Raw genomic sequence first — 23408 nt, 5'->3', positions numbered from 1 at the left:
TTTTTATCCTGAACATGTGCCAGCCCAGGTCAGACATAGACATAGATTTTGCCAACAGCACACGTAGGCCTACTGTTCACAACATAATGGGGTATCTCAGTTATTATTCATGCATTTTCTATGTAGCCTACATATCTAAGAAAAAATATTAAAAGACATTGAGTGAGTTTTGTGTGGGACCAACTTTATTTTTCAGAATTAAAGCATTCTTTTGGAAAATGTACCCACTGAACTTGTGAAAAAGTTTGTGAAAAGGTATTTTTCATTGCATGGCAATAAACAAACTATTTTGAACTGCTGCCACAGGCTTGAACTAAAGTTATGGTGACACTTTACAGTAAGGGTACATGAATTATGAATTATTATTGTGCTTTACTTCATTCCTTTATATCTTATGAATCATCAGGAATTGACATGAGTTCATAGCCTCTCATTCATGACCTCATGCATGAACAACACATCAACTAAAGCATTAGGTGGGTACATTATTAGGCACAAGTTGTGTTCAAATCAGAATTTGCGCAGTGATGACCACATTGTTTTGCATAAAAAGAAATAATCATGATCATACTTATTAAATCACAATTCATAATGATGTGCCGTACCTAATGCTTTAGTTGTGTTGTTCATTTATGAGGTCACGAATGACAAATGAACACGTCAATTCCTGATGATTCATGGGATATTAAGGAATGCAGTAATACATAAATCATTAATGACATAATGCATAATAATACATATACTACATCAATGAATTCATGTGTGAATTCATGATAATTGTATCCTGTACCCTTAAAGTGTTACCAGTGTTATTACAACAACACACACACACCCTATTGGAAACATTCATTCCGTATATTTGTTAGAGGAGTGAATTTGCTGAAGTATAATTTTATTGGCTAACGTCCCCTCCTGAGCAGCCCGCTTGAGCTCACCACTTTCAGCGCTAACATTGCTAAAATAGGTGGCTACGCTGCTAGCCCCTGCCTCTACCCACCTGGGGTTATGTTTGGCTGTTTTCACATGATCTTTCACATCTGCGCTACCACCATGGCTTACAGAAAATGAGGTTTTGCAGTGTGTGCAGAACGCTGCATAATCATCGCCCTGGACTAGCTATTGATATAGCCTGACCGTTAAAACGAGACAGACAGAAGAGGCTTTTGCAACAATGTTTACAAATATACATTGTAACGCTGGCTGCACAGATTATGCAGACACAGACCACTACGATTGACTGACACACACACACATTGTTCAAATCAACTGCTGGACGCTTTATTAGTCCTTCTACATGGGTTTAGTTAATGATCGGGCTATAATAAGTAGGGATGGGTATCGTTTTTTTTTTTTCCAATACCGGTGCTAAACCGATACTTTTAAAACGATACCGGTGCCTAAACGGTGCCTGAACTGATACTTCTTTTTTTTTAAAGCACAAAGCAACGATTGACGACATTAAAGAAAGGCTTTTTATTCCCAAGGCAATTGTTTTTCTTCAAATTGAACAATATATCAACTGTTTAAAGTATATTATAAATATAAATACATACAAAACACTTGTTTTCAAACTACAGCTTCAAACTTTTTAACTTCAAACTATGAACATTATATAACTGTAAACAACAGTTTATAGTATACTTAAATAAATATAAATAAATACAAACAACAGCTTCAAACTTCTTTTGCAAAAATATGAGCATATTGGAGTCAAAAATGTATTATTTTGTTTGCATTTATTTCATGAAATTTCACCATTTTATGATTTGTTTATACCTATCTTTTCTATCTTGTTTATAGTTAATCTTGTTACTTGAACACACTGAGTACGAGAAAATGTGTACTGTCCCTTTAAGAGACTACCATAGGTTAGCTGTCATCTTCGTTTATTTTTCATTCTTCGGTTGCTGATCTGCCGTTGACTCTTGCCTTCTCTCCCCTCTTTTCACGCAATTGTTTTGTTGCATTTGCTGCACGTCGCGATGTTTGAATCTTTTTGTGCGAAATACAGCCACACTTTTTACCGTTTACCTTTCGGTATTTTCTCTGTTAAAAGGTTGATGGCTAGTTCTGTTTGTGCTTGCTCTATGAAATGCTGCCTGCTCTTCACTGTCATAAGACTGTTGCTATGAAAACACCAACGAGCGTGAGCAACACAGGACAAAGTTTACATTGGGAGCTGGGGCAGTTTTACATGTGCCCCACGGAATCTGCTTAGCGACCGTGTTCAATTGGCTCAGGCACCGAAATGAAGCACCGAAATCTGCGTTGCATTTCGGTCCGGGTAGGTACCGGTTGTATTGGAACCGGTTCTATATTGGTACCAGTTCTTGGTACCCAACCCTAATAATAAGACCACATCGGCTATGTAATCGCTGACAACCGGGACAATTTCATAGTGGTTGGTGTAAACCGGGACATTTTAGCGTCCCGACAGGTTTTTGTCGGGACTCGGGACACGCAGCTCAAAATCGGGACTGTCCCGGTAAAACCGGGACGTCTGGTCACCCTACTGTTAGGGCTACTGCACGAGAACATTCATACTTGCTCTTGCATGCATTATACATAAAGTAACCACCATATGATATCTGGAAAAATATTCTGTATATGAATGCAAATAGAATTTTGCCAAATTAACATTTTTTGCACTGCAAAATACAGGGATGTAGGAGTGACTCTAAAAGGACAGTCAACAGGAAACAATGTGGACTAAAGAGTTCAACATCTATTTTACTTATTAGAATGCGACATTTCATAGGTCTTACCGTCCCCAATGCCCTCGCCTCCTTTCCTACAGTCCTTGTTGAAGAGGCGGATGCCTGTAACTATCATGGTGAGCTAGCTTAGTTGCTGCTCCTTGTCTGCCTTAGTGAGGGACATGAAGGTCGCCAGCTCTGACTGTGGGAAGACACTCTGCAATGCAGTTGCAACAGGTACAAATTAATATGTTGTTCAATTCATGTTGTTGGCAGTGACACAATCTGCCTGCCTGCCTGCCTGCCTGCCTGCCTGCTGAAGTTTGTGGAAATAACTGGCCAAAACACCATGCATGAAGATTCTGTAAGAGCTCACCCGTAGCCTCCCGCACCGTGTTGATGTCAATTGGTGAGCCCTGGCCAGAGCGCACCAGAACATAGCTAACTATTCTCCGGTAAAGGCTTTCCAGTCCTTAACCGACTGTCAGTGATCTCGCGGCCAGCAGAGGCGAGTCGTGACAGAAGTGTCACTGTGTGGAAACCCAGCTACTTACTATCAGGTGGATGGTAACTTCATGCTAAAATCATGTTATGTTATATTACACCAAATTGCATGGGGAAAGCGAGATCCAGAGATAAAGACACGTGTCTGTGTGCTGTATTACATTGTAACAGGATACTAAGCAGTTGCAGTGTGTGGGTTATTCAGAAAATGAGCGCCTGACAGGAAACGCCAAACTTTAAGCAATGATCACAAGAGTGATCACAAAATGAATTCCCTGGATGTAGACAAAACATTTAAGAGACACTGCTCTCTGTTTCAGGGGTTAAGTCGAGAACTGACATATTGCAACAAATATGCTTAAACACTTACATCCGGTATGCACCGTATTGCATAACCAGGTGAATGAAACAGGTGGGTTAATTAGCAAATTCCACATTGGACAAGAGGTGCCAATTAGAAGCCACACCTCTTCACAGCCATCACTATATCAGACAGACCCAGCGTTGGTTGTTCATTGCTTGATCACCAAACTGGTAAGATAGAGAGTCTCTCTAGTAGTATAGGACGCTGAAGGTTTTCTGTGGGTCTCTTATCAAAAGTAATTCAAGTCTTTCTTGATTACTTTGTGAAGGTGCATTTGGTGTTGGCAGAGCTTTCAGTTTGGGCTGATTTTTCTTTTCTTTCATTTCAAGTATGGTGAGTGCCTCTATTTTACTCTTAAGCTTAGTACTTAAACTTGGCCCTAACCTGGAAAATGGGTCAGGTATTGGTCTCATCTTAAAGATGGAGAGTTTTTATACTTATTGCACTCTTCTAATCTTCCAGAGGGAGTGCATTTCTATCCATGTTGGCCAAGCTGGTGTGCAGATTGGCAATGCTTGCTGGGAATTGTATTGTTTGGAACATGGCATTCAGCCAGATGGAACAGTTTCTGGAGACAACCGCACTCTAGCGGACTCCTCCTTTGGCACGTTTTTTAGTGATACTGGTGCTGGGAAGTATGTTCCTAGGTCAATTTTCATAGACTTGGAACCATCAGTTATAGGTGGGTCAACAGCTTATTTCAAATGATCATCTGGTCTTTTGGGCCTTTTGTTTTTGATTACCGTAAATTAATTGGCTTTGAGAAATACTGACTTGATGTCTCATGACAGATGAGATCCGTAATGGGTCCTACCGTCAGCTGTACCACCCAGAACAGCTGATTAGTGGTAAAGAGGATGCAGCCAACAACTACGCTCGTGGTCACTACACCATCGGAAAGGAAATTGTGGATCCTGTCCTGAACCGGATTCGTAAAATGGTAAGTGTTGGCACTAAAAGTAGCTTGCTCACTTTCTCAAGGGTGGAAAATTCACCTTCAACATTTTCACCTTAGATGGTGGTATGTTTTTGTGTTTTGATTCTGTGACAAATTTGGTAGAATTTGTCTCCTTAGTTGACACCAAGTATGTACAAATGGATATGTGGGTGTAGTGAAGGGACATGAAGCTCTGAGGATTCATGGTCCACCTCCTAAATCAAAAATGTGCTGTAGTTTTACCGACGGCTGAGGTAGATTGTGTTATGTCTACAATGGGTAGGCTTGTTTGACTAGTAATGGGCATCAGTGTGCATAATTCTTTTCAAGTCAGTCTGCCGATACCATGTTGTCCAAGTGTGTTTCAGAAAACTTGCAGCCGCACTCTTTGCTCTTTGTTTGCAAGATGGCTCCTCTTGGTGATATTGCCAATGAGGTTATTGAGAATGATATCTGGTAACTGAATTTGTCTTTGTTTTTGTCAGTCAGACCAGTGTTCGGGTCTTCAGGGGTTCCTCATCTTCCACAGCTTTGGAGGTGGAACTGGCTCTGGCTTCACCTCCCTGTTGATGGAACGTCTGTCTGTAGACTACGGCAAGAAGTCCAAGCTGGAGTTCTCTGTCTACCCTGCTCCGCAGGTGTCCACTGCTGTAGTGGAGCCCTACAACTCCATCCTGACCACCCACACCACTCTAGAGCACTCCGACTGTTCCTTCATGGTGGACAACGAAGCCATTTTTGACATTTGCAACCGCAACCTGGACGTTGAGCGTCCCTCCTACAACAATCTGAATCGCCTCATTGCCCAGATCGTCTCGTCCATCACTGCATCTCTGCGCTTTGATGGTGCTCTGAATGTGGATCTCACAGAGTTCCAGACCAACCTTGTGCCCTACCCCCGCATCCACTTCCCCCTGGTCACCTATTCTCCAATAATCTCTGCAGAGAAGGCTTACCATGAGCAGCTGTCTGTGTCTGAGATCACAAATGCTTGTTTTGAGCCAGGCAATCAGATGGTGAAGTGTGACCCAAGGCGTGGGAAGTACATGGCCTGCTGCGTGCTCTACCGTGGGGATGTGGTGCCCAAAGATGTCAACGCCGCCATTGCTGCCATCAAGAGCCGCCGTTCCATCCAGTTTGTAGACTGGTGCCCCACCGGCTTCAAGGTGGGCATCAACTACCAGCCTCCAACAGTGGTGCCAGGTGGTGACTTGGCCAAGGTGCAGAGGGCGGTGTGTATGCTGAGCAACACTACTGCTATCGCTGAGGCCTGGGCTCGTCTGGACCATAAGTTTGACCTGATGTACGCCAAGAGGGCCTTTGTGCACTGGTATGTGGGTGAGGGCATGGAGGAAGGGGAGTTCAGTGAGGCCAGAGAAGACATGGCTGCTTTGGAGAAGGACTATGAGGAAGTTGGGGCAGATTCTGCAGAGGATTGTGAGGAGGAGGAGGAGGAGTACTAAAATGTTATGTTCATACGTGTACTTGATTTGTAATAAAAAAAACTGGCATTGTAATGTCTTGTATGTGTGTTTGTAAGGGCATATGAGCGCTTAACTTCAAGAACTGGGCCAGGAGTTCAACCTGTAGCTGTTGAGACAAAATTTAGAGGCTGAATTTTCTCCGCCCTCAAAAGTGCCCCGACTTAATGGAATTAGCATATTCTCAATGCACAAACAGAGCGCATCCTCAATGCACAAACTCTGTGACAATGGCAAGAAAGAAACATGTAAAAAGAAGAATTATAGTGAGGCTGAAATCGACGTTCTGCTGATGGAAGAGCAGATGCAGGCCAAAACATTGTTCGAAAGCCTGTCTGGTGGCGTAATGGCAAAAGCAAAGTATGTGACATGGTAGAAAACACGTCTCAAGCACCAGCGGCCGCACCTGCAGCACGAGCAGCACCAGAAGCCGCATCTGCTGCACCAGCATCCTCTTCTCATTCACAAAGGGACTTGAATGAGTCTGTTAGTGAGGTTGTTGCCGAACTCTGTCCACTATTGAGGGTTCTTTGAACAAACGTGCCTAAATAAAACATTCTGAAGAAAATGTGAACATGTGTGCATTTATTCTTATACTGTTGGTGAATCAGCTCCCGTCTTAGCGCAGTGATGTGCATGTTCCAGCCAGCTGGGATGGGAGGGTGGTCATCTTGGTCCATACGCATTTCGTCTTCTCCTAGCTCTGTCATGGCTTAAAGTGGACAATGGCTGAGGACTCAGACGGTTGTTTATGGACTTTTGGTGCTCTAGAGACGATGATGAAATGTTATGGAAAGAAGTTAGAAAAAAGACGAAAGTAAGGCAAAGATCAGGAAGTAGTGGGGGTGAATCTGTAGAGACTGTTGTCAAAAAGAGTAAGGTATCTTTGAATGATAGATCACAGGATGAAGTGTGGAAAGTAGTTATAGAATTTGATCAAAAAGAAAGACCAGATTTACACCCAATACATATTATGAAGGCAATAGAGAAGGAAATTGGCAAGATTAATCATGCACGACTCATGGGGAATGGGAGAATTCTGAATTTTGCAAATTCTGAAGAACAGCAAAACAACATTCTTAAGAAAGCAACACTTAACAACCTTAAGATAACTTCACACATTCCAGGTACTACAACTAAGGCAAGAGGGGTCATATCAGGGATTCCAACTTCAGTTTCCATTGAAGAGATTAATCAGAATCAGGTTTTATTGGCCAAGTAAGTTTGCACAAACAAGGAATTTGTCTTGGTAAAGTGGCTCTCAGTGTGCTTACACAGAATATACATCACAACACAAAACAATACAAACAGTGCAATGGTCTAAGAAGTCTAAAAAAGTATATACAAGAGGAATGCCTGTATACAGGAGCTGTGAATTTTAACACAACAATAGTGCAAAGAAGTAGAATGTCCATAAGTACAGGGATAAATATTTGACGTATGAGTATGAAGGATGAAATAAATAAATATGATTGCGGGAGTAAGCAATATGACTTAGTGAATGCTAAACGATTGATCAATGGAAAGGAGAAAAACTGAAAGCATGTCTGCCTTGTTATGTTTTAAGAAGGGGCTGCCTATTAGAGTTCAAATGGGCTATTTGTCCTACCTGGTACGAGAGTATATCCCACCTCCACTAAGATGTTATAAATGCCAAAGATTTGGACATGTAGCGGAAAACCTAGATGTGCTAAATGTGGAGGAGAACACGAATATGGGAAATGTGGGAATTATGCTGTGTTAAAATGCTGCAATTGCGGAGGTGATCATAGTGCGGTATATGGTGGATGTGAGAAACAAACAGAGGCCAGGAAAGCCCAGAAATATAAGATTACACATAGAGTGTCTTATGCTGAGGCTCTTAAGAAAATTGAGAATGAGAAGAAAGATGTTAGGCCTGATGCTCCTACCTGTATTCCAGAGCAATCTACATGGAATTCATATGCCAGCAGGTCAAATATAAGCAGAATGAATGATAGGAATCACCTAAAAGGAAGAATTCAGCAGGTCAGTAGACCTAGTACCCCTGACTTTTAACAAATCTGTTAAAGTTGTGAATGTACAGCAAAAATCTCAGAGGAAACACTACTGGTTAAAAAAAATGAGGAGGAGGAGGTTGTATAACATTTATGAAAAATGGAGTCCCATACAGGCACATTGATACAACTAAAGAACATGAATGTGTGGTAACTGAAATATTTGATGGGATCAGTGGAACATTTTATGTTGTTAATTTCTATAATCCATGTAAAGCTCTGACTAATGAGATGTTACAAAGTATCTTTAGGAAAAGTCATAGAGAAATATGGTGTGGGGACTTTAATTAACCAGATTCAAAAAGATGTTCAAGTTCTAGAACAATTGGGAGTAGACTGGGGTTTTAAGTTTTCTATTCAAAAATCAAAGGTCATGTATTTTACAAGGAAGAAAGTACCTGGAAATCTGAAAATTATGCTCTATAATCAACCACTTGAAAGAAGAGAGAAGTTCAAATACTTAAGGGTTTGGTTTGATGATAAACTTTTATGGAAATTTCATATTGAATATATTGAAACAAAGTGTAAAAAGGTAATTATCCTGATGAGGATGGTGACTGGTCATTACTGGGCAGAAGATAGACCTTTGATGAATTTATATAAAGCTTTGATTATGGTTGTATTGTATATAGCTCAGCTTGTAAAACTTCCCTGAATAAACTAGATAGAATACAGTTTAAAGCCCTAAGAATAGTCTTAGGTGTCATGAAAACAACACCTACAGGTGCTCTACTGGTGGAGGCAGAGGAAACCCCTCTCAGTCTAAGATTTACTAAACTCTCACTAACATATTGGGTCAGATTGCAGGGAAGTGTTAACAATCCAGCAATATCAGTATTTAAGGATTATTGGGAATATTACACCAAGTCTAGTGGGTGTGGATGGAGCATAGACAACACAGCAGATCAGTATGGAATGAAACATCTAGAGTTTAGTCCAGCATTAGCTCTGAGTGGTGTTCCTCCATGGATACTTCCATTCCCAAATATAGACATAGAACTGGAAAATCAAAAGAAAGAACTTCCAGATGAACAGTTTTTTTGCAGCGTATTGCCAAAATTACCTGAATTCTTCATATTATGGATTCCTTAACATATTTACAGATGGATCCAAGGACCCAAGCACTCTGCACTGTGGTATAGGAATTTATATCCCAGAATTTAAAAGAAGATATGAATTTAGAATAACTAATTATTTATCTGTTTATTCAATTGAAATGGTAGGAATTACAGCTGCATTGAGATGGATTGAAGAAATAAAACCTCATAAAAAATATGTACTGACTCCATGTCAGTCTTGCAAAGTTTTGAGGGGACATCCTCACGAGATGATCTTATTTTATTTCAAATATCTTTTAGCAAACATTAGGAACCTAGGGATTGTAGTTCAGTTTTGCAGGGTACCAGCGCATATTGGAATAAAAGGGATAAAATAGCAAAAAAGACTCTGGAAAAAGAAAATATAGGCATTAAGGGTCCATTAGGAAAAGGTGAAGCTAAAAGTCTAATAAAGATAGAGACCATGCAAAGTCAATGCAGCCATATCTCCTACTGAAAACTAAGACACTATCAGACTTTTTATAGGCTATAGATTGAGCGAAATGTTTTACACGCGTTTTTGTCCTAAGGGCAGTGTTGTGGACTGATGCAATTTAAATTATTGAAACTATTTAACTGATTTTATTGAGCGAAACATTAATTTGGCCTTACCATAAGCCCTAATGATCGTTCGAACACTCTAATATCAAATCTGTGCGTAACAACGTTTTATAGGCCCTAGGTCACACAGGTCTTAATTCCACACTAAAGCTGATAGGAAAGGGTAATGGTTTGAATTTACTGAATCTTATGTTAAGGAAGATATTTTTAATTGTAAGAAAAATTATTATTTCAGAATGAAGAGGTCGAAGCTGAAAATGATAGGCTTATAAATTATATTCTACAGGAGCAAGGGATGCAAAGAGACAGAATCAAAGCTATTATTATGTTTCTGAACGTAATGTAAATAATTGTATTTATTTATTTCAATAATAGTCTAGCCTTGGCATAAGTACACACTCCTGTATAGTAGGTGGCGGTATACGCTATTATCGCTGTAACCCACCAGAAAGAAGAAAAAGAAGAAGAAGAAGGTTGTTCAATGCTTGATCACGGAACTAGTACGTTTAGAGAGTCTGGCAGTTCTTTTCAGTAGTATAGGACGTTGAAGGTTTTCTGTGGGTCTCTTCTCAAAAGTAATTCAAGTCTTTCTTGATTATTTTGTGAAGGATAATTTGGTGTACGCAGAGCTTTCCGTTTGGGCTGATTTTTCTTTTCGTTCATTTCAAGTATGGTGAGTGCCTCTATTTTACTCTTAAGCTTAGTAGAGGTCCGCGCCAGATAACCGAAAAAAACTCTACTCACGCTTGCCTCACGGGTTCAATACCATATGCCGTTTCATCATATTTGGTAGAATGAAGGACGAATTAGTTGTGGATACTATCACCGTGTTTGAAATGTATTGGTCTGTTAAAAGCTGAGTGACAGCTGTTTTTCCAAAGTGAAGTTGGCAATTTCCGATGCGCCATTTTACCGAACAGTGAGTGCGACGATTTTATTTATCATGACCAATTTTCTATTACGGGTGGCGTAATACTAAGCATACTTCGTGGATTATACAGTAAATAAGTTGTGAAGTGAAACAAAAACACATCAGAGTTAAAGTTTTATTAGTATTGATTGATTCACATCGATATGAATGTATGACAATAAGCGCGCGTAAATTAGCGCGTTCGGTGATTCGGCGCGGACCTCTACTTAAACTTGGCCCTGACCTGGATAATGGGTCAGGTATTGGTCTCATCTTAAGGATGGAAAGTTTTAATACTTAGTTAGGGTGACCAGATTTGAGTTTGTGAAAAAGAGGAGAGGGAGTTAAATCTTTAACTGGCATGTGGCATCAGGAAGTACATGCCACTGGCAGGAGGCGGGATATGCCTGTGATATGCCAGCATCGACCGTTGACAGCCAATTGCACGAACGAATACGGAGCGAGAAGTGTTTACAGGAAGTTAAAGTGCGTAGTTAAAATAATATTTAGCTACAAGCTAATAAATGTCATAATATATGGTAGCAGGAGTGAATTATTTCAATAAGACACTGGAGTGGAGTTAACATACTCTCGTAATGTAATTATGCCGGATTGTTCTGTTGTATTATAAAGGCGTATGTATGTATGTATGTATGTATATATATATAGGCGTATATGTATGTATGTATATATATCTTACCAGCAATATGTTGGATTTTACGGTCGAATTACTTACTTCGGCTATTGTATTGGGGAAAGTAGACTGGTCAAAGAGAAAGAAACATGGATAGCACTCTGACACACGGTAAAGTAAACAGACGGTCAAAGTGCTGAAGCGTACGGCGGCACACACAGCAGCTTTACCCACATCTGAAAAACACATACACAATGAAACAGGCGCTCGGCGGCGACCTGACTCTGAAATTATAACAACCTGTAGGGGCACGGCAGCTTGAATGATAGCAGCTGTACAGGAGATGTTATTGCTATGTCCCTGTTGTAGTGGCCATCAGCTCGTAGGCGATGATGAGCTATATGACAAGGCAAAACGTCTGTCTGACAACTACAACAGGGACATAGCAATAACGTTTCCTGCACAACTCATTCAGGGCCTGTTTTAGAGCAGAGATTGCTCAGCAGTCCTCAGTCTCCCAATTTGCCATGATGCTGATTGTGGATTATCACTCCGTAACATCCACCTTCGGAGTGGTGTGCACTGCCCTGCTATTGTTTCTGACATCTGTGACAGTGGCAACATCCGAGTGATCCTTTTCCATATTGAAACTCATTAAGACCCACCTGAGGGGCAGCATGGAGCAGGAGAGGCTGAATTGGCTGGCTATCCTGTCCATTGAAAAAGCATATCATGCATCATGCATCTTGACATTGGACAACAAAATATATATTACCCAGCAATCATCATTGCATATCTGTATATGACAAAAATACCAAAGAAAATAAGAAATTATTCATTTAATTTAATCGTTTTTTAAATAGATTCCATAGTTTATGTAGGATACGTATTAGTGCCGCGATTAATCGCATTTATGTCATAGTTAACTCAAAATTAATCGCGATTAATCGCAAATTTCTATCTATTCTAAATGTCCCTTCATTTATTTATTTTTTCCATCATTTAATTTTTATTTGAATGCCCTTATCAACATGGAAAAGTGGATTGGCTTGCTTTATGCAAATGTTTTATTTTATTGAAAACCAACATTGCCAAACAGGGCGGTACAAAATAGAATTATAAAGTGCACATTTCAGGTAAACAAGGACTCAGCCTATAGTGCAGTTAAACCATGGCTTAATATTTTCTTTTTTTCAAGTTTGCTGGGAACATAGCAGTCAGTCCGTAACAGTTAGGTTACCAATAAAAAGTAAGCCTACTACTTCTTTGCTTTGAGCCAGCTGCCTGTTGACATTTTCAGACAACAGTGAAGCTCGCTTCTTTTGCACAACACACTTTTTAAAAGTAAACTTTCCATTCAGAAGCTTTTTATCATCCATTTCGCCGTAGTCACTTCCGAGAAACACTAGTTTGTGTAAGACTCAGAGAAACGCAACACAAATATTCGAAGAGGCAAAATCCCGGACGATTTTGGAATCCCTGCCGGACACATTTTTTAGGCCTCAAAAAGAGGACATGTCCAGGCAAAAGAGGACGTCTGGTAACCCTAATTTATTGTACTCTTCTAATCTAACAGAGGGAGTGCATTTCTATACATGTTGGCCAAGCTGGTGTGCAGATTGGCAATGCTTGCTGGGAATTGTATTGCTTGGAACATGGCATTCAGCCAGATGGAAGAGTTGCTACAGACAGCCGCTCTCTAACGGACTCCTCCTTTAGCACGTTCTTTAGTGATACTGGTGCTGGGAGGTATGTTCCTAGGTCAATTTTCATAGACTTGGAACCATCAGTTATAGGTGGGTCAACAGTTTATTTCAAATGATCATCCGGTCTTTTGGGCCTTTGTTTTGGATTACTGTAAATGAAAAATTGGCTTTGTAAAATACTGACTTGATGTCTCATGACAGATGAGATCCGTAATGGGCCCTACCGTCAGCTGTACCACCCGGAGCAGCTGATTAGTGGTAAAGAGGATGCAGCCAACAACTATGCTCGTGGCCACTACACCATCGGAAAGGAAATTGTGGATCCTGTCATGGACCGAATTCGTAAAATGGTAGGTGATGGCGCTAAAAGTTGCTTGCTCACTTTCTCAAGGGTGGAAACACCTTCAACATCTTGACCTTAGATGGTGGTATGTTTTTGTGTTAGATTCTGTAACAAATTTGGTAGAATTTGTCTCCTCAGAAAACCTGCAGCCAGCTTTGCTCTTTGTTTGCGAGATGGATCCTCTTGGTGCTATTGCCAATGAGGTTATGGACAATGATGTGGTAACTGAATTTGTCTTTGTTTTTGTCTCTCAGGCAGACCAGTGCACGGGTCTTCAGGGGTTCCTCATCTTCCGCAGCTTTGGAGGTGGAACTGGCTCTGGCTTCGCCTCCCTGTTGATGGAACGTCTGTCTGTAGACTACGGCAAGAAGTCCAAGCTGGAGTTCTCTGTCTACCCTGCTCCGCAGGTGTCCACTGCTGTAGTGGAGCCCTACAACACCATCCTGACCACCCACACCACTCTAGAGCACTCCGACTGTTCCTTCATGGTGGACAACGAAGCCATTTTTGACATTTGCAAGCGCAACCTGGACATTGAGCGTCCCTCCTACAGCAATCTGAATCGCCTCATTGCCCAGATCGTCTCGTCCATCACTGCATCTCTGCGCTTTGATGGTGCTCTGAATGTGGATCTCACAGAGTTCCAGACCAACCTTGTGCCCTACCCCCGCATCCACTTCCCCCTGGTCACCTACGCTCCAATAATCTCTGCAGAGAAGGCTTACCATGAGCAGCTGTCTGTGTCTGAGATCACAAATTCTTGTTTTGAGCCATGCAATCAGATGGTGAAGTGTGACCCAAGGCATGGGAAGTACATGGCCTGCTGCTTGCTCTACCGTGGGGATGTGGTGCCCAAAGATGTCAATGTCGCCATTGCTACCATCAAGAGCCGCCGTTCCATCCAGTTTGTAGACTGGTGCCCCACTGGCTTCAAGGTGGGCATCAACTACCAGCCTCCAACAGTGGTGCCAGGTGGTGACTTGGCCAAGGTGCAGAGGGCCGTGTGTATGCTGAGCAACACTACTGCTATCGCTGAGGCCTGGGCTCGTCTGGACCATAAGTTTGACCTGATGTACGCCAAGAGGGCCTTTGTGCACTGGTATGTGGGTGAGGGCATGGAGGAAGGGGAGTTCAGTGAGGCCAGAGAAGACATGGCTGCTTTGGAGAAGGACTATGAAGAAGTTGGGGCAGATTCTGCAGAGGATGGTGAGGATGAGGAGGAGTACTAAAATGTTATGTTCATACATGTACTTGCATTGTAATTAAAAAACTGGCATTTGAATGTATTGTATGTGTGTGTTTCTAAGAGTATATGAGCGCTTAATTTCAAGAACTGGGCCACTAGTTCAACCTGTAGCTGTTGACAAAAATGTAGAGGCAATATGGAGTTCTTGACACTAGCAAGCTAATGGCCAATCAGCCTTTCCTTTGCAACCGCCAACTGCATGAATGGCCCAAATAAAGGCTGGTGAGCGTGCAAACCAAGTTGACATATCTGGCAATGATTGTTGTAAATGCTTTTGCATTTTGGGGGATTTCTGACCCAAATGGCGTGAAATGCCAGTTGAATTTCTCACATCCCCATTTATTAATGTTTTATAGAAACCTCTTCCTTTCAAACTGCTGTAGAACAGTACAATTTGCAGTCTTACTGTACATCCATAGATTGTTTGACTCCCTACTGCAATTTTGCAGTGCAAACATTTTTTATTTGGCAAAATTCTATTTGCATTGATTTACATATATACTTGTCCAGATATAAGGTGGCTACTTTATATATAATGCGTGCAACAGCAAGTATGTATGTTCTCGTGTAGTAGCCCTCTCAGACTACATTTCATACAGTTTGTTTACTTCTCTTGGGCAAAGAATGTGTCAGAGCTGGTCTTCAAACCCAGAACTAGCTTTCATTATCTCTTTATGTGATGATCAGAGGCTTATGCAGGCTGATGGGACACCACAGTGCTTGGGTGCAACACCATCCCTCAACAGGTCAGAGCCAGCTGATGCCACATCATTGTCAGGGAGAATGTCTAAACTTAAGACTCTTATACACATTAACCACCACAAGTGTACAGGGGGACCAGGGGAGCTGGATAAGACCAGAGGCCTCATTTATAAAAAGTTCTTATGCACAGATTTGATCTTAGAGTATTCGTACGATCAAATCCACGTCAAAGTACAGATCATAGACGTGGCAAAGTACTTATCTCCACGTCAGGTTGCAACTTGGCGTAAGCATATTTTCTTGTGGCAATAATGGAGTACTGCAGGAATTCGGGAACTCAGAGCGCTGACACACAGTTTCATCATCGTCACCATCACCATTAGGGCTTATGGTAAGGCCAAATTAATGTTTCGCTCAATAAAATAAATTAAACAATTTGAATAATTGAAATTGCATCAGTCCACAGCTCTGTCCATTGGACAAAAACGCGTGTAAAACATTTCGCTCAATCTATAGCCTATAAAAAGTCTGATAGTGTCTTAGTTTTCAGTAGGAGATATGGCTGCATTGGCGTTGTTAGAGGATATTGCCAACTGCGCAATAAGGAGAGAAAGAGTTTTTCGTGATCGCGCAGACTTTTTGGCAAAGGATGATGTATGGCTGATAAGCAAGTACCGCTTGCCAAGAATGGCTCTGTTAGAGCTTTTTGCCCAAATGGGCCCTCATCTAAAGAGACGCACCAGACGCAACCAGGCCATACCCGTTCAGGTTCAGGTTATGTCTGTTCTTGGGTTCCTGGCTACAGGAACGTTGCAACAAGAAATTTGAGACCAGTCGGATACATCCCAGTCATCATTAAGAATGTTGCCCAATGTTCTTCGCGGTATTATCCGTCTATGTCCGCAAATATTAGATTTCCATACTGTGCCCAGGAACAGCGAAATGTGAAAGAGGATTTCCTGCGTAAAACAGGGTTCCCAATGGCTTCTCACCCCGATTGCGCACACTCACACAGCCGAGGAAGCCCACTTCAATACAGCACATGTCCGTGCGTGGTCGGTAGTGGAGCGCAGCATGGACATGTTGAAGGGCAGGTGGCGATGTTTGGATGCATCGGGAGGGAGACTGCTATACGACCCCGAAAAGGTTTACCAGATCAGCCTAGCCTGTTGTGTGCTACACAACATCTGTCTAAGCCATGGCATAGAGCTAAGAGAAGACGAAATGCGCTGGCTGGAATACGCACATCACTGCACTGAGAAGACGGGACCTGATTCACCAACTATACCAACAGGTAAATCATGTTGATAAGAATAAATGCACACATGTTCACATTTTCTTCAGAATGTTTTATTTAGGCACATTAGTTCAAAGAACCCGCAATAGCAGATCAAGTTTGGTTTATTTGAACCAGAGCATGCCGCACTTCCCAAAGTTCAGCAAAAAACTCACTAACAGACTCATTCAAGTGCCTTTGTGTCTGTAGGACGGCCTCGGATAATACCCTACCATGATGGGGTGGAAGAGGAAGCTGGTGAAGGCCGGCGACACCCTGATGCAGGACGGGCCGAAGAGGAAACTGGTGATGGCCGGCGAGGCCCGATGCTGGTGCAGCAGGTGCATGCTGCCGCAGATACGTCTTCTGGTGCTGCTCGTGCCGCAGGTGCGCACATATTTTGCTTTTGCCATTACGCCACCAGACAGGCTTTCGGAACAATGGGCCTCATTCTCGAACGCAGTTAAGAAGAATTTAAGAGGAATTTAAGAGGAATTTAAGAGGAATTGGATTTAGGACAACATTTGGCATTCATGAAAGTTTTCTCATCTGGGATTTGCTCTGAACTTCAGAAGACTTTCCGAACTCGAAATAGCAGTCGTAACTCGGCCAGAGTTTTCTCAAATGCGATTCCTTAAAAAACCACAAGATGGCCCCATGGGCCATCTTGTGGTTTTTTGGGGAATCGCATTTAAGAAAACTCTCCGTGTTAATGAATTTGTGAGAAATCGTTGGTGATTGCGTTCACATCAACTCTACAGATCCTCGGATTAAAGTATCATTAACAATTACGTTTCACATGTAGGCCTATAGTCATGATTCTACGAGGCACTGTGATGTCATAAAATAAATAAAAGCACTACACCGGAATGCTGCGCTCGTCTAGTGAGCGTCGTTTGGCACTGCCGTCTGTGCAAGTACGGCAATCCAGAATTTTCAAGTAGTTCCACGTTGGTGGAACGAACTGCCTAGCACTACCAGAGCAGGCGCGTCCCTCTCTACCTTTAAGAAGCTTTTGAAGACCCAACTCTTCAGAGAGCACCTCCCTTCCTAACTGGCACTTCGACTAGTGCTTAACTTGCACTTATAGCAGTTACATTCCTGCACTTCGTTTTTATTTCCTATTTCGTTTTTCTATTTCTTATGTAAAGTAGTATTTATTGTTACACTAGGTCTCTATTGCTCGTAGCTTGACTGTTCTATCCCTTGTACGTCGCTTTGGACAAAAGTGTCTGCTAAATGACTAAATGTAATGTACACGAACACTGCAAATGTAAGTGAATAAATAAATAAGCACTAAACTCAATCACGTTGATATAGCTATAGTGGAATAGAATGGACACATCTACATCCTGCAACAGTCCATCTCTGCACCGTTCAAGTCATAGACATATATAGTTGAAGTTAGATCTGCGTTTACTCGAGGGTGATCGCTTTCCGCTTTGACATGACTCGTTTACGAGTTGCTTTCGTGTAGATTCGGTCGATTCCGACTGCACACGTCACTACGGTTGCGTGCCCTTATAAGGAGCTGGCAGGGCGTGTATGTATGCAAATTCAGGAGCACGAGAACGCGCTTTCAATTTAAGAAAACTCTTCCGGGGGAGCACAGCCCAGAAAACTTCTGTTGCGTAGGACCACATTTTCAAGCGTGCATGAATTTGGCGGATGTCTTTTGCTTACGTTGTTTTTCCGAAGCCCGTAAGAAACATTTCAGAAGAAACTTCAGAAAATGTTCGAGAATGAGGGCCAATGTTTTGGCCCGCATCTGCACCTCCATCAGCAGAACGTCGATTTCGGCCTCACTATAATTCTTCTTTTTACGTGTTTCCTTCTTGCTTGCTATTGTCACAGAGAGTTTGTGCCTTGAGAATGTCTCAATCTATATGCTAATTCCATTAAGTCGGGGCGTTTTGAGGGCGGAGATTTGAGTTGCGCACAATTCCACGATCTTTTGTGATTTATAACTGAAAGATTGGCGTACACATGTTTTAAAGTCCATTGCCCCTATATTGTCAAACATTTTCATAGAAGCAGTAACTGTCACCAGTAGAAAATGGTATGACTTTCCATTTTGAACGATTATATGTATTAATCCTGTTTCTTGCATAAGTAAAACTGAGAACAATAAAACACCTATCTAGAACATAGCTACTCATCAACTGATTCAAATTGTTTTTTTTGTCATGATTGTAGGTCCTGGCTTTCCACCTCATAGCCCTGCCAGATAGACCTTATGTTTAGGGCCATTTGTTTCGCCATCTTTTTTGGTCTGGCAGCCAGCATCTTTTGTCTGGTATGTCTGAATCACATTGTTCCTCCTCATGTGGCTGGTCTGCACTGAGTGAGTCACTTTGCTGCGTAGGTTAGCCTGAAACAACAACAACCCATTTCATGTAATTTACACATATGGGAAAAATGATTAATGTCTCGTGAATTTGTAGTGTAGAATCTCCACATTCAAACTGATTTCTAAAATAGAAAGGGATTTTTTAAATGTATTGATTTCTAATGTGATTTTTTTGTTGACATCTGCTAAATTAATTTCTTTAACCCACAGCAGGTGATTTAAGCAACCAGATTTGACAACAAATGTGAGTCTCTCGGGATGTACACTGACAGATCTACTGACCAGCTGCATGGCTTTCCATCGGAGCCTCCACTCATTCCACTCGTAGGACTTGACGATGTTTGTCTCCACCAAGTGGGTGTCAGTCTGAGTGCTGCTGTCACATTTCGAAATGGGTTTCACCAGTAGTCTCTCGCCTGGCTGCATCTGCAGGGATAGAATGGACAATCAAGCACTCGTGATCTTTAAAATGTGTTGTTTTTATATTTTTAAACCTCCACAAGAGCTGTCATGGTGAGGTACCAGATTGTTTTAGGGCTAGGCTAACATCTTTTAAACACTGATGCACGTTATAGGATAAGTGCGGCATAAAATGTACTAGTTTGACCTGCCGCACTGAACATTGACCAGATTGGTTGCATTGCACTGTTTTGCACTGCAGTTTGTATGTGCATGATGTGTTTGCTTTAAATTCTACATCATTTTTTTAAATCATTTTCAGCGCACAGGGTAATTAATAGAAAAGAAAGACATTGAGTCCCACCTGTGAATATGGGGTGACACATGCAAACTGCTGATGCAGCCCCAGGAGCTGGATTAGCTCTGGACACTTTTTGGCTTTTTCTGTGATGGCCTCAATGTACTCATCTGGTTTGAGTGCAAAGCTACACGCTGCCTCCTTGGAGGAGAAGGCATAGTATTTCTCCTTGTGTTTTAACACCCCAATCTGGGGATTCCCTAAAGGTAGGAGGAAAAAGACTCTTAGAAATGGAATTTTAAGTGGAACATAACCTGGGTGGACACGTTGTCTTTTACATTATACCTGGAACTAGCAGTCCATCTTTCTTCACAAGTGTGTAAGTTGTAGTCGTGTTGGAACCAGTCCTGTGATTCGTACTCGGATGGGTTTATCCTTTCTTCTATGGTAAGTGAAGAGAACAATACAGAAATTGTTAAGAACAAATAGAGAAAAGGGGAAGCCAAAATGAATGCACTTCAGATGTAACAGAGATAATCAGTGCTTGTTCTGTTTTCACATGGTCCAACGTTTCTCTAGTAAATCTCTAGGGTTCAATAAGCCCGCACTCAAGTTCAAATTCTGCCAGCTTTTTGTCAAGTAGCAGTTAATGAAACATTATAATGGGACCCACAGGTAGAGAGCTGCTCAAAACCCCCCAGTATCAAAATCCTGCAGTTCTCAAATAATTGTGATGTCCAGAAGCTAAACTGTACTGTACTGAACACTGCCCACCTGCACTCAGTCTGTCATCGTCGCTCTTGATGTCCGCACCGTCCAGCATGGCCTCCAGTTGACCCTCCAGCAAAAGGTGGGACTGGGCGGTCAGGAAGGGCCTCAGGCTGACTACCATGTTGTTGAGGATGCTGAGCAGGACCATCTCGTCCTGAAAGCCGGCCCAGAGCTTCGACAGGCCTGTGAAATGAGGCTGGCAGAGGCAGATGAAGGTGAGCAGGCACTGCTGCTGTAACACAGCTGCAAAGCTTTAATGTCGCATCACGGGTGCTGATCCAAGGTCAATTGGATGTCTTATATCATTGTGCAAGAGTCATAGATATGGACAAAGACCATCTGACCCTGAATCAGAAAAAGAATCCACTGAGCCATATGACAGCCTTGCTACTTGCTACGTTCAAGAAATGTAAATTAATTTTTTTTTTTGGCGAGGAGGTGTAAAAGATGTAACACAACCCTCAGTGGAGACACTCACAAAAACCTGTGCAGTGGGCACAGCAGTCTTTGCGTGCACTGTGGCTTCCAGGAGCATGAGCCGGGCCACAAGGTCAGACTGCAGGGCCTCCACTTGTTTGGCACACAATATGGCATCAGCCTGATGGGAACACATCATACGCATGATACCTATCCAAAAAATGTACAGAAGTCAACTTTAAGTGCACAAATTATATAAACTATACGACTATTTACATGGAGATGTTAATGGAAATGTTAAAATCACCTAAATCAGCCTTTTAAGTAATAAGTAAACAGGACACACAGAGGGCAAACTAGTGAATATAGGAGAAAACATTTCTGAGCGTTTGTGACAAACTCTTAAAACCAATTTACAGTTAGAAAGCAAACACGTCATAAGAACTTGCTTAGACCCATATTTATGAACATGACACTGGCTTTACTTACCAGCATGACTTTGAGGAAAGCCTTGTGTTGCCGCACATTGTACAGGGCCTGTTGCAGCAGATCTGTTTTGATGGGGGACTGCACTGGCCCTCCAGCAGGGCTGTGTACTGCCGGAGGCCAAGCACTGGGATTTCTTTAGCTCCCTCTCAATGTCGTTGATGGTGGCAGGTATGGCTTCGTTTAAAATGGAAGGCACTGCACTCATAACAATTTGTGAATAGATTTGGTAAATACATAAGTGTACTGGCTAAATTTAAAAAAATCCTTTTTATGTTTGTCTTTTTCTGGAAAAAAAACATTCAGAAAGTTATTCCTATTTAAATAAACATACTGATTCCAGAAAAATACAGGGATGTAGGAGTGAATCCAAAGGACAGTCAACAGGAGAAACAATGTGGACTGGAGTTCAAGAGTTCATCTATTTTACTTATTAGAATGCAACATTTCATAGGTCTTACCGTCCTCAATGCCATCGGCTCCTTTCCTACAGTCTGTAAATCAATTCAATAGAGGCTTCTTAATTTGCTCCGCTGGTTTAATGAGTCACCGTGTCTCACTTTTCCATGCGTACCTGGTACTCTCGTATAACCCCCAGTATATGCGCAAACGCATTAGACTACTGTATATGACAAAGTCCTTGTTGAAGAGGCGGATGCCTGTACCTATCATGGTGAGCTAGTTGTTGCTCTGCTTTTGTGAGGGACATGAAGGTCGCCAGCTCCGACTGTGGGAAGACACTCTGCAATGCAGCTGCAACAGCTACAAATTAATATGTTGTTCAATTCATGTTGTTGGCAGTGGGATAATCTGACTGCCTGCCTGCTGAAGTTTGTGGAAATAACTGGCCAAAACAACATGCATAAAGATTCTGTACGAGCTCACCCGTAGCCTCCCGCACTGTGTTGATGGACGCATTGCCTGATGTCCGCGAAAAAGTTTTCTACAAAATATAAACTTATGAACTGGTAGCCTATGTAGATACAAACGTTACAGATCAGTATCGTTTGCTCAAGAGCATTGTGCTCATTACGCCCGCCCGCTAACGCTGGACCTATAGACTGTGTTGTAACATTACGTCAATCTGTCAAAAACCGTTCCTCAGGGCTGAATATGTGAGAAATCGTTGGTGATTGCGTTCACATCAATTCTAGACATCCTTGGATTTAAATAATTAAAATAATAATAAATACGAGAATATTTGTATCTTTAACAATTATATTTTACATTTATAGTCATGATTAAGAGGCATCGTGGTGTCCTAAAATAAATAAAAGCACTTCACGAACACTGCAAATGGCAGTGAATAAATAAATAAGCGCTAAACTCAATGGCGTGGATATAGCCATATTGGAATAGAATGGACACATCTACATTCTGCAACATTACCTCCACCTCTGCACCGGTGAAGTTAGGTCTGCGTTTACTCGACCCGTGCTCGCTTTCCGCGTTGACCTGATTTTGATCAGTCTGAAGTTGCTTTCGCGTTGCCTGTGGAGTCTGTGGATTGTGCACACGTCTCTTCAGGTGCATGCCCTTATGAAGAGCTTGCGGGGCGTTTCTGTATGAAAATTCAGGTGCACGAGTACACGCGTTTAATTTAAGAATCAGTGCACAGCTACGGACACTTTGGCGGTTTAAGAACACATTTCCTATAGGCCTGGGCCTATACATTTAAAAATGGAATTATATTTGTTCAGCAGTAGGCTACATGTCTTTTTTTTACTGCTGTTATCTGCTTTGATAAAAAATGAAATGTTATTCCTTCAATATGTTTTTATGTGAGGTAAACATTATTTTGCTTCACAGCACATTTTACAAAAAGATCATTTCAAAATCTATCCTACATACTGTCAAGTTATGCCAAATGTAATAAAATGACTATCTAAACTCTTGTGATATTAGTACTATATGATTTTAGAGTAAAAGAGTCCAAAAGCATATAACATTACAAATAGCTATAAGCCTATATGGTTTAATTTGGGATACGATTATGAAGGGGTCCTTGGAAAATGTTCTGCCCTATGAGGGGTCCCTGGCCCCATATAGTTTGAGAACCCCTGCTTTAGGCTATTGTAAACTCAGTGGTCAGGCTACATACTTACGGCGAGATGATTCATGTCAAAGTAGACTTGCATTTTGATGGTGTCGAGAGCAGGACTTCCCTGGACCATGAGCTTGTCTACGCATAGCT

General features: G+C 41.7%; 4 protein-coding genes and 1 long non-coding RNA gene across 5 annotated transcripts; 3 read left to right on the top strand and 2 right to left on the bottom strand.

The window, feature by feature from the left end:
* Window positions 1–3708: 3708 nt before the first annotated feature.
* LOC105901623 (tubulin alpha-8 chain-like) lies at window positions 3709–6018 on the top strand. Its single transcript, XM_012829109.3, has 4 exons — window positions 3709–3897; window positions 4027–4246; window positions 4356–4504; window positions 4987–6018. The coding sequence occupies exons 1-4, from the start codon at window positions 3895–3897 to the stop codon at window positions 5962–5964; spliced, it is 1350 nt and encodes a 449-aa protein (XP_012684563.2). The 5' UTR covers window positions 3709–3894; the 3' UTR covers window positions 5965–6018.
* Window positions 6019–10139: 4121 nt separating this feature from the next.
* Window positions 10140–14551, top strand: LOC105901593 (tubulin alpha-8 chain-like). The gene is made up of 4 exons (XM_031581952.2): window positions 10140–10349; window positions 12797–13016; window positions 13128–13276; window positions 13524–14551. The coding sequence occupies exons 1-4, from the start codon at window positions 10347–10349 to the stop codon at window positions 14496–14498; spliced, it is 1347 nt and encodes a 448-aa protein (XP_031437812.1). The 5' UTR covers window positions 10140–10346; the 3' UTR covers window positions 14499–14551.
* Window positions 14552–16273: 1722 nt separating this feature from the next.
* On the top strand, window positions 16274–18410 carry LOC116223694 (putative nuclease HARBI1). The gene is made up of 3 exons (XM_042709884.1): window positions 16274–16511; window positions 16704–16880; window positions 18397–18410. The coding sequence occupies exons 1-3, from the start codon at window positions 16292–16294 to the stop codon at window positions 18408–18410; spliced, it is 411 nt and encodes a 136-aa protein (XP_042565818.1). The 5' UTR covers window positions 16274–16291.
* Window positions 18411–18559: 149 nt separating this feature from the next.
* LOC116223840 lies at window positions 18560–19253 on the bottom strand. The gene is made up of 2 exons (XR_004165293.2): window positions 19126–19253; window positions 18560–18864 (listed from the first exon to the last, which is right to left on the bottom strand). It is a non-coding gene; the product is annotated as an uncharacterized LOC116223840 (long non-coding RNA).
* Window positions 19254–20070: 817 nt separating this feature from the next.
* Window positions 20071–22392, bottom strand: LOC116223839 (cilia- and flagella-associated protein 206-like). The gene is made up of 2 exons (XM_031581956.1): window positions 20790–22392; window positions 20071–20507 (listed from the first exon to the last, which is right to left on the bottom strand). Exons 1-2 carry the CDS (start codon window positions 20931–20933, stop codon window positions 20244–20246), a joined length of 408 nt encoding a protein of 135 aa, XP_031437816.1. The 5' UTR covers window positions 20934–22392; the 3' UTR covers window positions 20071–20243.
* Window positions 22393–23408: the final 1016 nt, after the last annotated feature.

The sequence above is a fragment of the Clupea harengus genome, chromosome 15, assembly GCF_900700415.2.
Source record: "Clupea harengus chromosome 15, Ch_v2.0.2, whole genome shotgun sequence".
In the NCBI taxonomy this organism is placed as follows: Eukaryota; Metazoa; Chordata; class Actinopteri; order Clupeiformes; family Clupeidae; genus Clupea; species Clupea harengus.
The sequence above is the reverse complement of the archived record's forward strand: the minus strand, read 5'-3'. Positions and strand labels throughout refer to the sequence as shown.